General features: G+C 34.6%; 2 protein-coding genes across 2 annotated transcripts; both read left to right on the top strand.

Moving 5' to 3' along the window:
• The first annotated feature begins 802 nt into the window (after positions 1–802).
• Positions 803–7,639, top strand: LOC113772229 (DNA-directed RNA polymerase II subunit RPB2-like). The gene is made up of 25 exons (XM_027316819.1): positions 803–1,078; positions 2,128–2,349; positions 2,419–2,709; positions 2,807–3,004; positions 3,158–3,222; positions 3,298–3,384; positions 3,469–3,589; positions 3,667–3,711; positions 3,789–3,926; positions 4,008–4,080; positions 4,190–4,266; positions 4,346–4,453; positions 4,542–4,658; positions 4,769–4,924; positions 4,997–5,101; positions 5,221–5,346; positions 5,461–5,538; positions 5,675–5,770; positions 5,859–5,974; positions 6,055–6,124; positions 6,210–6,263; positions 6,360–6,503; positions 6,590–6,889; positions 6,970–7,392; positions 7,520–7,639. Exons 1-25 carry the CDS (start codon positions 803–805, stop codon positions 7,637–7,639), a joined length of 3,606 nt encoding a protein of 1,201 aa, XP_027172620.1.
• Positions 7,640–12,735: 5,096 nt separating this feature from the next.
• LOC113771767 (UPF0613 protein PB24D3.06c-like) lies at positions 12,736–13,571 on the top strand. The gene is made up of 4 exons (XM_027316329.1): positions 12,736–12,815; positions 12,955–13,063; positions 13,319–13,383; positions 13,526–13,571. Exons 1-4 carry the CDS (start codon positions 12,742–12,744, stop codon positions 13,569–13,571), a joined length of 294 nt encoding a protein of 97 aa, XP_027172130.1. The 5' UTR covers positions 12,736–12,741.
• Positions 13,572–13,976: the final 405 nt, after the last annotated feature.

Genomic DNA, 13,976 nt, shown 5'->3' with positions numbered 1-13,976 from the left:
AAAAAGGCTAGAATTTCTATATATGAAGCAAATCGTGCTACAGAATTTTCAGCAACCTTGTTGATGATATTTGTTTGTTCTATTAGAAAAATGCTTTACCGCTCTTTTGGCCATTAATCCTTCTTTCCTTTCTATTTCGACCGATTTTTTCCTTATTATTATCCCTCTCTTTTTCTTCTTTTTTTTCCTGTTAACAAACTTAATATTACTTCTAAACTTTAAATTGTTTTTTGAGTCGAAATCATGTCAGCTTTTATTGAATTAGTCCAAATTGAGGTCGTTCTTTAATTCAAACATAATTTTCAAGATCAAATAAAAGAGTTGGTTCCAAGTCAACTTTAAAAGTTAACTTTAGTTAGTTGGCAAATCAAATTTGACAAAAATTTTTTAGAGCATCAAATAACTTCATTCATATTAATTTGATATTCAATTAAATCAAAACTCCTTCTCAGAAAATAAAAAAATAAAGAATAAGAGGGGAAAAGTTGAAAAAAAACAAAAAATAGGCCTTTAATAAATCTAGCAATTCCTGAACTTTTTCCTTTTCCATAAATAGTGTTTCCCGGATCTAAAGGCTTCCTCTCTCTTTTGCTAACTGTAACTCATTCCATCTCGGGTTCAAAACTGAACCCTATTCCTTGGGAACAATCAAATCCGTAATAACTTTGAACATAAATCATTGAGAATGACACTAATAAGATTATTTCACCAATGGAAAACACAATCTAAAAAACACAAAAGAAAAAGAAAACACTCATAAAAACATCTGCATGTTGACTAATTTTTCTTGTTGAAAGAAAAGATGTTTGGTGGAAACGATGAATTTATTGATCAAAATGTGAATAGTAATGATGGAAAAGAAGAATATGATATTGATGACTCAGATGAGATAACTCAAGAAGATGCATGGGCAGTGATCAGTGCATATTTTGAAGACAAGGGTTTGGTTAGACAACAGCTGGATTCATTCGACGAGTTCATACAAAACACCATGCAAGAAATTGTTGATGAATCTGCTGATATCGAAATCCGACCTGAGAGTCAGCATAACCCCGGCAGACAATCTGATTTTGTTGAGGTGTATTTTTTCCCTTTCTTTCTTTTTCTACAATTTGTAATATCACTCTCATTTAAGTGTTTAGTTTTTTTTGGTTGACGTTTTGTATGATTTTATAGTGGGAGCAAGCAAGCATTTATCATTGAAAAGTAAGTATACTGAGATGGCTTAGGTTGGAACATTAATAATGGTGTGATGGGTTGACATTTGTTATAGGCAACATGAGACAGTTGGAGGACATGATTTCTCCATTGGAATTTTGTTTGGTAGAGTATGAAACTAAAAATAAAAAAAAAGAAGAAAAATCTATAAGTTTTGTAGGATTGGCCGGGGAAAAGTACATGCTTGCATAATTATTGTGTTAGTGTCTAGCGTCTGTTATGTTGGCATCTACGTTGTTTTGAGCGATTAGAAGACTTAAATGTAGATATTTGGTGTTTTTTTGACTATCTAGAGCTACACTCAAAATATAAAAAATAGGTTTACTTGGAATATGTAATTGTATTTTGTTGATGGAAAAATGATCATAGTAACTAGTTTAATCTCATGTTATATTGCATCTTTGAATACAGAAAAATCTAAATCCTTTCTTCCGGTCACATCTATGAACTATACCATTTTTTTTGAAATAATTAAGGATGATAATGTATGAAAGCTGTTGTAATGGATGGTATTATAATTTGTGGTTTTCCATCTTTGATTTGAAATTTAATTTCCATTTCCCTTTTAAGGATATGATTAGCCAAACTATAGGATGTCGTAGAAACAAAAATTTTCCCCTTTCTTGTGTCGATAACAGGAACATCAAAGCTTACAGTAATATTTGTAGAAGAAACGCTATGAGCATTGCTTGTAGCAGATGCTTTTCGCAGCAGTTTCATTATTTAGAATGCTTGCCTCGATCTCTCCCCTTTCTGTTGTTCATGCATATGTGTGCATCTACAGTGAGTTCCAAGGGGTAGTAATTGTCACTAGATCATGATTATAGAAATCAAATGTCAAAGTTATACAATGCAAACAATATGGTCCTTGATCCTATGATTGATCACAAACTTTTGTGCTTTTGGCAGACTGTTTATAGGATAAGCTTTGGCCAAATATACCTGAGTAAGCCGATGATGACAGAATCAGATGGTGAGACTGCTACCTTATTTCCTAAGGCTGCAAGACTGAGGAACTTGACATACTCTTCACCACTATATGTGGATGTTACTAAAAGAGTCATAAGAAAAGGGCATGACTGTGAAGAAGTTACTGAGGCTCAGGAGTTTACCAAAGTTTTTATTGGGAAGGTATAAAATGCTTGATAAATAGAGGATTATACATTGACCATGTGTTTAATGGGTTTATCTACATCTCAGGTTCCAATCATGCTACGGTCAAGTTATTGTAGCTTGTTTCAGAAACCGGAGAAAGATTTAAATGAGCTTGGAGAGTGTCCATTTGATCAAGGAGGATACTTCATAATTAATGGGAGTGAAAAGGTCCTGATTGCACAAGAAAAGATGAGCACTAACCATGTTTATGTATTTAAGAAAAGGCAGCCAAATAAATATGCTTATGTAGCTGAAGTTCGGTCTATAGCTGAATCACAAAACAAGTCACCTAGTAGCATGTTTGTCAGGATGCTTTCTAGGACCAGTGCCAGAGGGGTAACCATAATTTCTTACATATCATTTTAATCTATCATAGTTTGATCACCTTGTTTTGCTTTGATTCTTTATTGAAAGGGGCATAATTGCAATGCAGGGTTCGTCAGGGCAGTATATACGTGCTACCCTCCCATACATAAGAACAGAAATTCCCATAATAATCGTCTTTCGAGCATTAGGTTTTGTTGCTGACAAAGACATACTAGAGCACATTTGTTATGATTTTTCTGACATGCAAATGATGGAACTACTTCGGCCTTCCTTAGAAGAGGCATTTGTGATTCAAAATCAACAAGTACTTTGTCATTTTGCCATAGTTTTTGGTTTATTTTATCATTGAAGTGCTCTCATCTAGCTGTGCTGGCTAGAGCGACTTGTGCAGTTTACTTCTATTGTTTATGCTCTTAAATATGCCATTCATATATCTGTCGACTTATTGTGGTATTAGGTTGCACTTGACTACATTGGCAAAAGAGGTTCCACGGTGGGAGTCACGCGAGATAAAAGAATTAAGTGCGAATCTTGTTATTGCTTTATAGAGTTACTACTTCCTGTTAACTAAGATAAACTATTCCATTCGCTTTGTAGGTATGCCAAAGAAATCCTCCAGAGGGAAATGCTTCCACATGTTGGTACTGGGGAGTTCTGTGAAACTAAGAAAGCTTATTATTTTGGGTAAGTTGTGATATCCAAGGAGGGCACACTAATATATATGCCTATGATTGGGTACCAATACATGTTCCTTTGTCATAATACTAGATACATCATCCATCGGCTTTTACTTTGTGTCCTTGGCCGAAGACCTGAAGATGATAGGGATCACTATGCTAACAAGAGGCTGGACCTTGCTGGTCCTTTACTTGGAGGCTTATTTCGAATGGTCTGCTGCCTAAACTTTTCAAATTATTGGCAAGTTGCAAGAATTTTTGGTCTGTAACTTATGTGAAAATGGTGCAGCTCTTCAGAAAGTTAACAAGGGATGTCAGATCCTATATTCAAAAGGTTCTGTTGCTTCTACTTTTCTCCACTCTATAGCATTGCTCGTAATGTGAATGAATATCTTTGCATCTATGAACCAGTGTGTTGATAATGGAAAGGATGTAAATCTTCAATTTGCAATCAAAGCAAAAACAATCACAAGTGGACTCAAGTACTCTCTTGCTACTGGGAACTGGGGGCAAGCAAATGCAGCTGGTACAAGAGCAGGAGTTTCTCAGGTGGAAATTTTACACATGATGTTGCACCTACTTCTATTTTTCTGATTGTTCTTTGAGAAAATAATGTGTATCATGGCATAGGTATTAAATCGCTTGACATACGCATCAACTCTATCCCATTTGAGGAGACTGAACTCACCAATTGGAAGAGAGGGTACAAGTTTTTATAGCATGTTATTCTTCAAAACTTTTTGGTCCTTAGTATGTTTCATAATCGTCTTATGTGATAAGACATATTTCTACTTTCATATTGATGTGTATAGGAAAATTGGCAAAACCCAGACAGTTGCATAACTCTCACTGGGGAATGATGTGTCCTGCAGAAACACCTGAAGGACAAGTAATTTTTTGTCAACTTAAGATGCTTTATCTAACATTTTGGAATCATAGCAGTTAAGAACTTATTTCTGTCGTATTAGGCCTGTGGACTAGTAAAGAACCTTGCACTCATGGTATACATAACAGTAGGATCAGCAGCAAATCCTATTCTAGAGTTTTTGGAGGAATGGAGCACAGAGAATTTTGAGGTGGGAAATGCTTCAAAAGTTGCGGAGCCAAAATCATTTGCTACCATGCTTTTGTAGTCAAGCTCATTGAGAATTGCATAATGTGTAGGAAATTTCTCCAGCGGTTATTCCTCAAGCCACCAAAATTTTTGTAAATGGTTGTTGGGTTGGCATTCACCGGAATCCTGAGCTGTTAGTAAGGACTTTAAGACAATTGAGAAGACAGGTCTGACATCCTTACTACTTCGATGTTATCTTCAACTTGTATACAAGTGTGGTGAGATCTGCTTAAGTAGATGTAGATAAGTTCACTGGAAACTGTCCTTTCATTTACAGGTTGATGTTAACACTGAAGTTGGAGTTATCCGTGATATACACTTAAAAGAACTTCGACTGTATACAGACTATGGTCGCTGTAGTCGGCCATTGTTCATTGTGGAGAAACAAAGATTACTCATAAAGAAAAAGGATATCCTAGCCTTGCAGCAAAGAGTAAGTAGCATGATGGGTTTAACCCAAATCCCAATTCCTAGATGCTCTCTGGCTTGCTAATTCTTCTGTCAGGAATACACCGAGGAATTTGGTTGGCATGATCTCATTGCAAAAGGATACATTGAGTATGTTGATACAGAAGAAGAGGAGACCACAATGATTTCAATGACAATAAATGTAAATATTCAACGAGTTTCTTCATCTAAAATCTATACATCTATAAGTTTTCTTTTCCTGGTTGGCAACATGATTAGTGCAATTCCACAATTTGTTGACTTGCCCACTATCATGCTTAGGATCTCATGAATTCAAGACTCCACCCAGATGAGGCTTATTCTGAAACCTACACGCACTGCGAAATTCATCCTTCACTCATATTGGGAGTTTGTGCTTCAATCATTCCCTTTCCAGATCATAACCAGGTTACTTTTTTCATCCCTTGAGTTGCTTCATTAACTTTGTTGATGCAAAGTAATATTTCTTTTTTCTTTACTTTTTCCACTTTTGTTGTCTCTCATAGTAATTATATGATGCAGTCCCCTCGTAATACTTACCAATCAGCAATGGGAAAGCAAGCAATGGGCATATATGTTACAAATTACCAGTTAAGAATGGTAACATTACTCTTTTTGGCTTCTTTTAACCTCTTCTATTGGATAATTTTTTCGTTTAAGTATCTATGAACTTGACAATTTTGTTTGCAGACTGTATTTTTTATTCAATTTTTTCGTCTTGCTTTCTCATATACAGGATACACTGGGGTATGTTCTTTATTACCCTCAGAAGCCTCTGGTTACCACTCGAGCAATGGAGCATTTGCATTTTAGGCAACTGCCTGCTGGAATTGTACATGAATTATTGCTTTTATGCCTTTTCTTTTTTAATGGATTTGGTTCTAATTACTTAAACTCTTTCCTTTCTGTTGATTTTGAAGAATGCCATTGTTGCCATTGCTTGTTATTCTGGATACAATCAAGAGGACTCCGTAATTATGAATCAATCCTCAATTGACCGTGGATTTTTTCGCTCTCTTTCCTTCCGTTCATATAGGTAATTTCATAGTGAATTCATCTCTGAATCTTTTTGTAATTCCTCTAAATAACGTTAATCTATCCATTCCCTCTCAATAGGGATGAGGAGAAAAAGATGGGAACACTCGTGAAGGAGGAGTTTGGATGTCCAAACAGGGAAAATACGATGGTTGAAACTTTTTCCAAATGCTGCTTATTTTTGCCTTTTCATTAACACGGTCTTTTATTTTAGTCATTCTCCCTTCTTTCTTCAGGGGATGCGTCATGGATCTTATGATAAACTAGATGATGATGGCTTTGCACCTCCTGTAAGTATGATTTGACATTACAGAACTATATACTGCTACAGGTTGGAACATTGCGAATGTGTGTTGTGATCTTCATCTGCTTCATACTTATCCCAGGGCACAAGAGTCTCAGGTGATGATGTAATTATTGGAAAGACTACATCTGTTTCTCAAGAAGAAGCCCAAGGGCTCGCCTTGAGGTATACCCGACGTGATCATAGTACAAGTCTGCGCCATAGTGAGAGCGGGATTGTGGATCAGGTGAAGCTGTTTGGTTTTCTTTGCTGCTTGCTCGAGTATTTCATTGTTATATATTTCCTTAGTTCTTTTTTGTTAATTTCTAATAGGTGCTCTTAACCACGAATGCTGATGGATTGAGGTTTGTTAAAATTCGGATGAGATCAGTTCGAATACCTCAAATTGGAGACAAATTCAGTAGTAGGCATGGACAAAAGGGTACAGTAGGAATGACTTATACACAAGAAGATATGCCATGGACAATTGAAGGCATTTGCCCAGATATCATTGTGAACCCGCATGCCATTCCCTCTCGCATGACCATTGGTCAGCTGATTGAATGCATTATGGGCAAAGTGGCTGCTCATATGGGAAAGGAAGGGGATGCTACTCCATTTACTGATGTCACGGTAATCATACAGATGCTTTGATAGGTCTCTATTCAATAGTTTCTTAAACTGTAAATCTTATATATATGCCACATTTTCAGGTGGATAATATCAGCAAAGCTCTTCATAAATGTGGATATCAAATGCGGGGCTTTGAGCGAGTATACAACGGGCACACAGGTCGCATAATGGGTGATCTGATATTCCTGGGACCAACTTACTACCAGAGATTGAAGCACATGGTGGATGATAAAATCCACTCTCGTGGTCGAGGTCCTGTTCAAATTCTTACAAGGCAGCCAGCTGAGGGTAGATCGCGCGATGGAGGTTTAAGATTTGGGGAGATGGAACGTGACTGCATGATAGCTCATGGCGCTGCACACTTCCTTAAAGAGAGGTTATTTGACCAGAGCGATGCATACAGGGTTCATGTCTGTGAGTACTGTGGTTTGATTGCACTTGCTTGTTTCAAGAAGAGTTCATTCGAGTGCAGAAGTTGCAAGAATAAAACTGATATTGTTCAGGTAAAAAATATTTTCTTTCTGAATCTTTTACTATTAACAAGAGCGTACAGCACACAATCATTCTCGCATACAATCAGACTTTTTCCTTGAAAAGTTTTTTTGTTAATTCATTACCTCGTCCATTCAGGTGTATTTACCTTACGCCTGTAAGCTTCTAATTCAAGAGCTCATGGCCATGGCGATTTCCCCAAGATTGTTGACGAAGGAAGTGAATTTGCTAAAAGAACAGAGCAAGAAAGGGGCCTAATGACAAAGGAAAGTCTGTTTTGTCATATCAGCCATGGTTGTCTGATGAATAAGGAAAGTCAGAATATCTACATTCATTGCCAGAGAACAAGACGGGTAGTTTTCACCAATATATTCAATAATATGATCAGGAACCAATCCAGAAGTTGCACCACCTTAATCCAGAAGTAGACTTTTTGCAGTAAATAATCTAAAAGTTTTACCATTTTCGGGTTGCAAAAAATTAGTATCACTTCTCTTCGGGGACAATCCCAACATAATTTGAACTAATTAAAGAAAGTCATGTATAATAGTGTCACCTGATTCAATTCGGGGACTAGGTCAATGAAACAATCTTTTATAATACATAACTTGTTTTCTACTAATAATGTCTTTTGCCTCATGTTATTAATTCCCAATCCCCCTTTTCTTCTGATCCTCATTTTGTTTTTTATTTATCAGTTTACGGCAAAAAATGCACAGGTATAGGGTGCCATGAATTTATTTTGGCATATTTGAATTTATTTTGGCACATTAATAGGTAGAACTTAGGAAACTTTGACATTTGAAAGAGAAATATTTCATTCGAAAAAAAGAAGGGGGAGAAAAAGAGCAAGCATGTCACTGTATTCTTATCAAGAGGCATTTACTTACTACAGGTATTACAAAATTTCTCAATTACATTTCCTTCTTGATTTCTTCCTTTATGCAGGTTGATGCTATTTCACTTGGACAAGATTGCATAAATCCTTTATGCACCAATTTTTTTGTTATCCAATCACTTACTTTTGGCATGTAAACAAATTCAAAGACAAAAATTTGAGAGGAAAACAATAAGAGTTAATGACACTTTGTCCCATGAAGAAAAAGAATACATGCCTTGACCCCTTAATGTAACGGATTTAGTATTTTGACACCCCCAAAGCATTACACACACACACATATATATATATCACCATTTGTTGCAATGGGTTTAGAATAAGGGTAAATGGATCGTTTTGGCACCATTTGTTGTCATACAAGGCGTAATATTAGTATTCGTATGTTTGGATTTCTTGTATTTTATTATTGTTAGTTATTCTTTTTAACTATGTTTTTGATTAAAGAATAGAACAATCAGGATCCCAACCCTTATAACTGCTTGCTTAATCCCAGAAATTTGCAACAACAGTAACTAATAATTTGCTGGGGAAACGTTATTGGCACTTCTAAAATAACATTTAGTATTCTATCATGTCTTTATAAGCATAAAGAGAGGATATTTTAAAAGTGCTAATATTATTTTCCTAATTTGCTAAACAAGAAAAAGAAAAAGGGTGAACCTCGATTGCATGATAGGAAAAGGAAAAAAAGAAAGAAAAAAGAGAAGTAAAAAAGAATGGAACAATCAGAACAAAAGTTTGAATAGGAACATTACACATCATTCTTACAATCCTCTAATACCATAGGAACATCAAATGAGGATTCAAGAACGATTATTACAAACTTACTTCTCAGTGGAAGTGATTTGAATCAAGTGGTGGACACATACTCCAGCAAGGTATAGAGACGCAACAGCCAAAAGAACTACCATGAACGCTACAACAGAACTTTTGGCTTTAGGAATTTGGGAGGAGATAGTATATGTGTATATATATATATATATATATATATATGTATATGTATGTAATTAAAATAAGGTGGTTATATGTGACAGTTTCATTGAGGAAAGATTTAGGTAGTCCTTATTAATAAATAAAGTTAAGTACTAAAAAAAACTCTTTGATTATTATGAACAAGATGAAAGGTAACAAATGATACTAGGCCTGGTACAAAAACGAAACGACAATTCTCTAGCCTTCCATCCAATAATTGCTTCATCATAGATTTTCTTCAATGTTCGAGTTCATCAAATTAGCAGCAAAACAGAAGAGATTCAGATTCCTCACAGCCAAACAAGCAGGTAGTATGTTCCAAGATTTTTCATTTTATGTTCTTTTGCTCAACCAATATCTCAGGTCAGGGGATTTAAAATTTGCACCTTGAGCTTGGTAACTGGAAATAGCAACATTTTAGTTCCTACTAATACATTTTTATTGAGACTTTTTTTTTCTTTGGGCTTTTATTTGTCATCTTGCTTGTCAATAGCAGCAGGGGAAATTTTTCTATTTTAAAATGTGATGTGGCCACACTTTTACGAGGACATTACAACTTACAAAGAGTCGGATTGGCGCAGCCTCTTGCATTTGTGCTTGCTAGTCTCTAATATTTTGATTCGGTTTTGGATAGGTTGATTTAGTTAGACAGGTAAACCTTTTATTTTACTCTATTTTTTTTTTGCCTTTTTTGCTTTAAATACCAAGAACACCTACACGGTTTAGCAAATAGTTTACTTTTTTTTTAAAAAATAATTTGAGAACCTACAATTTAGCACCTCCTAGTTTGTAAATTTTTTGAAATATCAGATGAAAATCGTCAAAACTAACATCGGCAAGTGAAATGTAATAAATTAAATATCAAAAAATTTCTTGTGGTGTAGAAAATGTTAAATTTACTTCGTAAAATTTGGAAACCTATAATCTAGTCTTTCATAATTTGTGAGTTTTTGAAATCACCACGAAAATAGTCAAAACTAACTAGGTTTGTAAGAAACGCAACGCTAGTACAGGACTCAATCTTATATAGATTTTGATTTTCTTCTTAAATGACATTAGCCATTAGGCGACCATTTCTTTATCAGCGTAGTTTCGGGGGATGAGTAGATAAAAAGTTTATTAGATTTGAGAGGTCTTTGTAATGATTATGACATATTATGCCCTACTATATATCTAAATTTTAATAAAACAGAAAGTCAGGGATAAGAACTTTTATCTGGCAGTCCCGAAACCTAACATATGCCATCAGGGCAATCATTTTCTGTTTTTGAAAGATGAGTAGAGAAAAAAAATTCCTTTACGACCATTGCTAATAAATTCAAATTGTACAAAAATTTGCAATATCACCGTGTAAAAATTGTAATATTATTACAGTTAACTATAGCCGAATTACTACTATTTTTGAAGATGGATGGAGGACATTAACCGCCTAGTTTTTCCAAGCCCAGCTCAGTTGATGAATGCCCTCATTTTCTTTTTCACAAAAACCTTAAGACCAACTCCACTTTGTACCTTAAACTTGTAACACCTTTTTACTTTGTACCTTAAATTTCATTAAATTTATCGTGGATTTGCTGGTCCTGAAAATGTTCACTGTGCAGGCTACATGCACCTCCAATTTTGGCCAACTGCTACTGCACTTGCCTGGTTGCAAATTGTCTCTCTGTATTTTTTTTCTACTTTTCTATTCTTCTCACTCAATCAAATCTTAACTCTTATAACGTTTGCCAAAGTAGGGTGTAGTAGAAGTCTGTCTCCAAGTAACACGAGCTATTTCCAATGATTCTCTTTAAATTATTTCTTTTGTTGATGATTTTCTTTAGGAAATCTGCTCCTCGCTTCTGTATAGAGAGTCTCTTACTAATACTTTGATTGATTATTATTACTGATATTTCTAGTTCATAATCCTATTTTGTGATTTAACTCGACAATTTGGAGAGTTGGTGATGAAATAAGACTATGATTTAGCTTCACATATTGGAAAATTTTTGATGAAATAAGACTATGATTTAATTTGGTAAATGAAGATTTTGATTTTTCTACTAGAGTGCCCCCGGAGCACTCATTAAAACATTTAAATTATACTTAATTTACCATGTGTATGCACATACTTGTAATTAATTGCCCCTTGCACTTAATTTTTTTTTGAATTAGTTTCATTCTTGTAAAAAAAAAATTAACACTTTAAAACATTGACTAGGAAAGCTCGCTAGAAAAACCCATGAAAATTTACCGTTGAGGTAGTTTTTATCATGGATTTGCTGTTATTTAGCACTTGCATTAAATTGCAAAGGTAGAAGTGAAAGTTAATCTTGCAAAGCTCACTATTATTATTCTTATCTAGTTTAAATTCAATGATCTTGAAAATCTTGGACTCTCACTCTTCAACATTTTGGTGACTAGATGGTTATGCCCTTTCCTCAAAAAAGCATTTGCTTTCCACGAACTCTTTTCCGTTATCTTAATTTAGGGATAATTTCAAAAACCTATCCTGAGATTTTTGACAATTTCATTGGCCTTCTTTTAAATTTTAAAAATATCACAAACGTCTCCTAATTCATAAATTTTTGTAATATGTCAGTCCAAATCAGAAAAAGTGAAAATAAAATATCAGTTTTAGGATAGAAAATAGATTTTAAAACTTCTAGCATCGTTAATTTTCTTAAACTATTATCTTTGACTTAATTACAAATTACCCCCTTAAATTAGAGTTTGGTAGCAATCTATTCCATGTATCAAGAAATACATGCATGTCTCTCTAATGGCCAACATTCAAAAACATTGGTCAACTTTCAACGTATAAAGGCTATAAAAAGATAATTATGCCCTCAAATTGTTAATTCTTTTCCTACTCTTGTGTTGTTAAATACTTGCAATACTTGCACTTTTTTCATATTTTTTCTTTCTTTCTTCTTCATCCTAATAAAAATTTCTTTTCATGATATATATACTCTCATTTTCTTTTGAAAGGTAACTCCTACTTTTATTAACAACCCATTATTATGTGTTAATTTTGCATGAAATATATATTAAAACTTTAGTAAAAATATTTCACTTACACATTTTTTTAATTACATATCAAACAAGAAAATGACAATGAGTGCATTAATGTTAATAAAATATTAAAAATTGGTTGTACCAAGGAAGGAAGACGAAAAAGGATAAAGTAGTGACAAAGAAGGATTCGCGTGACTATTTTGTTATGAATTTGTTGCTCATAACCTATTCGATAAAATGTCAAGTAGATAACCGAGAAACTGGTGAATCTTAGAAAAGTGATTACAAATAAATCTCATGTGACCAGATACTTCGTGTTTAAGAGTCTTAAAAGGATACATGTTGACAGGCCAGTGAAAGAGAGAAGCCTAGTTTATTCAATTTGAATTAATTCACTTGATTTAACTGAAGAATCTTTGCTAACTAGTACTCGAATTGAGCACTGTTGTCTTTACAGAAAGCGCCTCATGAAGGATACATGTTGGCTTCAAAAATGATAAGTGAAGGCCGAGGGTCAGAGCTAATGCCCAGGGAAGCAAATCCAAATGTCCCTATGACCGCCTATAGGTGACTAAATACATATGTTAACTCGTTATTGGCCTATGGTTATCGATAAAACTGTTATTGGCTTATGGTTACCAATAAAGATATGTTTGAATAGGGTCATCTTTACCTAAATGACACCAAATGGCAACATGTCTTGTAGATATCATTCGCTTTGTGCATATAATTGTGATGATGACTTGTTTAGCTCTGACTTAAGTGAGGACCAGCTGAGGCAGAGACTTGGACACATGTCCCACACACCTTGTCAGGTAGGAAATTGCAGTACATAGTTATGTCCAATATCTGTAATTTTTTCCATCGCATTTGATAGACCAAAGGCTATATTTCTAGCATGACATGATTTCCAGTAGGTTGAATTGCTTGAACGCAAACTGAATTTACACCTGCAAATTTCATTTACACGGCTACTCTGTGCCTGTGATCACCATTTATTGGTTGTGATGTGATTATACAAGATGCTTTGTAATGGTCTAGAGTGCCATTCTAATATTCGTGTTTTGCAGATCATATTTTCCATGGCTGATGAATATGTACCAGAGTATGTTGACAAGAAAGCGCTTGGTGAGAAGTAAGACTTGTAATCTGATCAAAGTTTTTAATCGTGTGTCTAATATTTGTTAGATATGATAAACATGCTTTAACTTGTTTCACCTGACCTGTGTCATTATTTTGACCGTTATTTTTGTCTATATTTTCTTGTACATCTTCAGATTATGCAGAGCAATGGGTGGTGCAAAAAAGGTTGAAATTGAATAGGGAAACCATGCCCTATCCAATCGAGTTCAGGAAGTTGTCCAGGCAATAATAAACTTTTTCAAAAGAGAGGGATCCAAGGGATGGGATGACCCATGGAGTTAAATATCAACTTTTTTTTCCCTTTTTTTAATTGTTATGTCATTGAATTCAGGCAATGGTGGTCCTCCTTCTTTTATTTGTTTGATTTTTTTATAGGTACGGAACGGCATCTATAGCAAAGCCAGTACATTAGTATAGTTTCTTTTCTTCTGAAAAAACTTATAGTTTCAATGGAAAGTTCAAGGACTTGTATATCTGACATAATTGTGGCAGGAATGAGGTGAAGGATTATCTGTTGTTCCACATTGGATCTTGGTCTTATTGTAGGGTGTGATTAATTTCTCTTTACCTATGTATTCCTGGCAA

The sequence above is a fragment of the Coffea eugenioides genome, chromosome 5, assembly GCF_003713205.1.
Source record: "Coffea eugenioides isolate CCC68of chromosome 5, Ceug_1.0, whole genome shotgun sequence".
NCBI lineage: Eukaryota > Viridiplantae > Streptophyta > Magnoliopsida > Gentianales > Rubiaceae > Coffea > Coffea eugenioides.
This window is presented reverse-complemented; position numbering and strand designations above follow the sequence as displayed.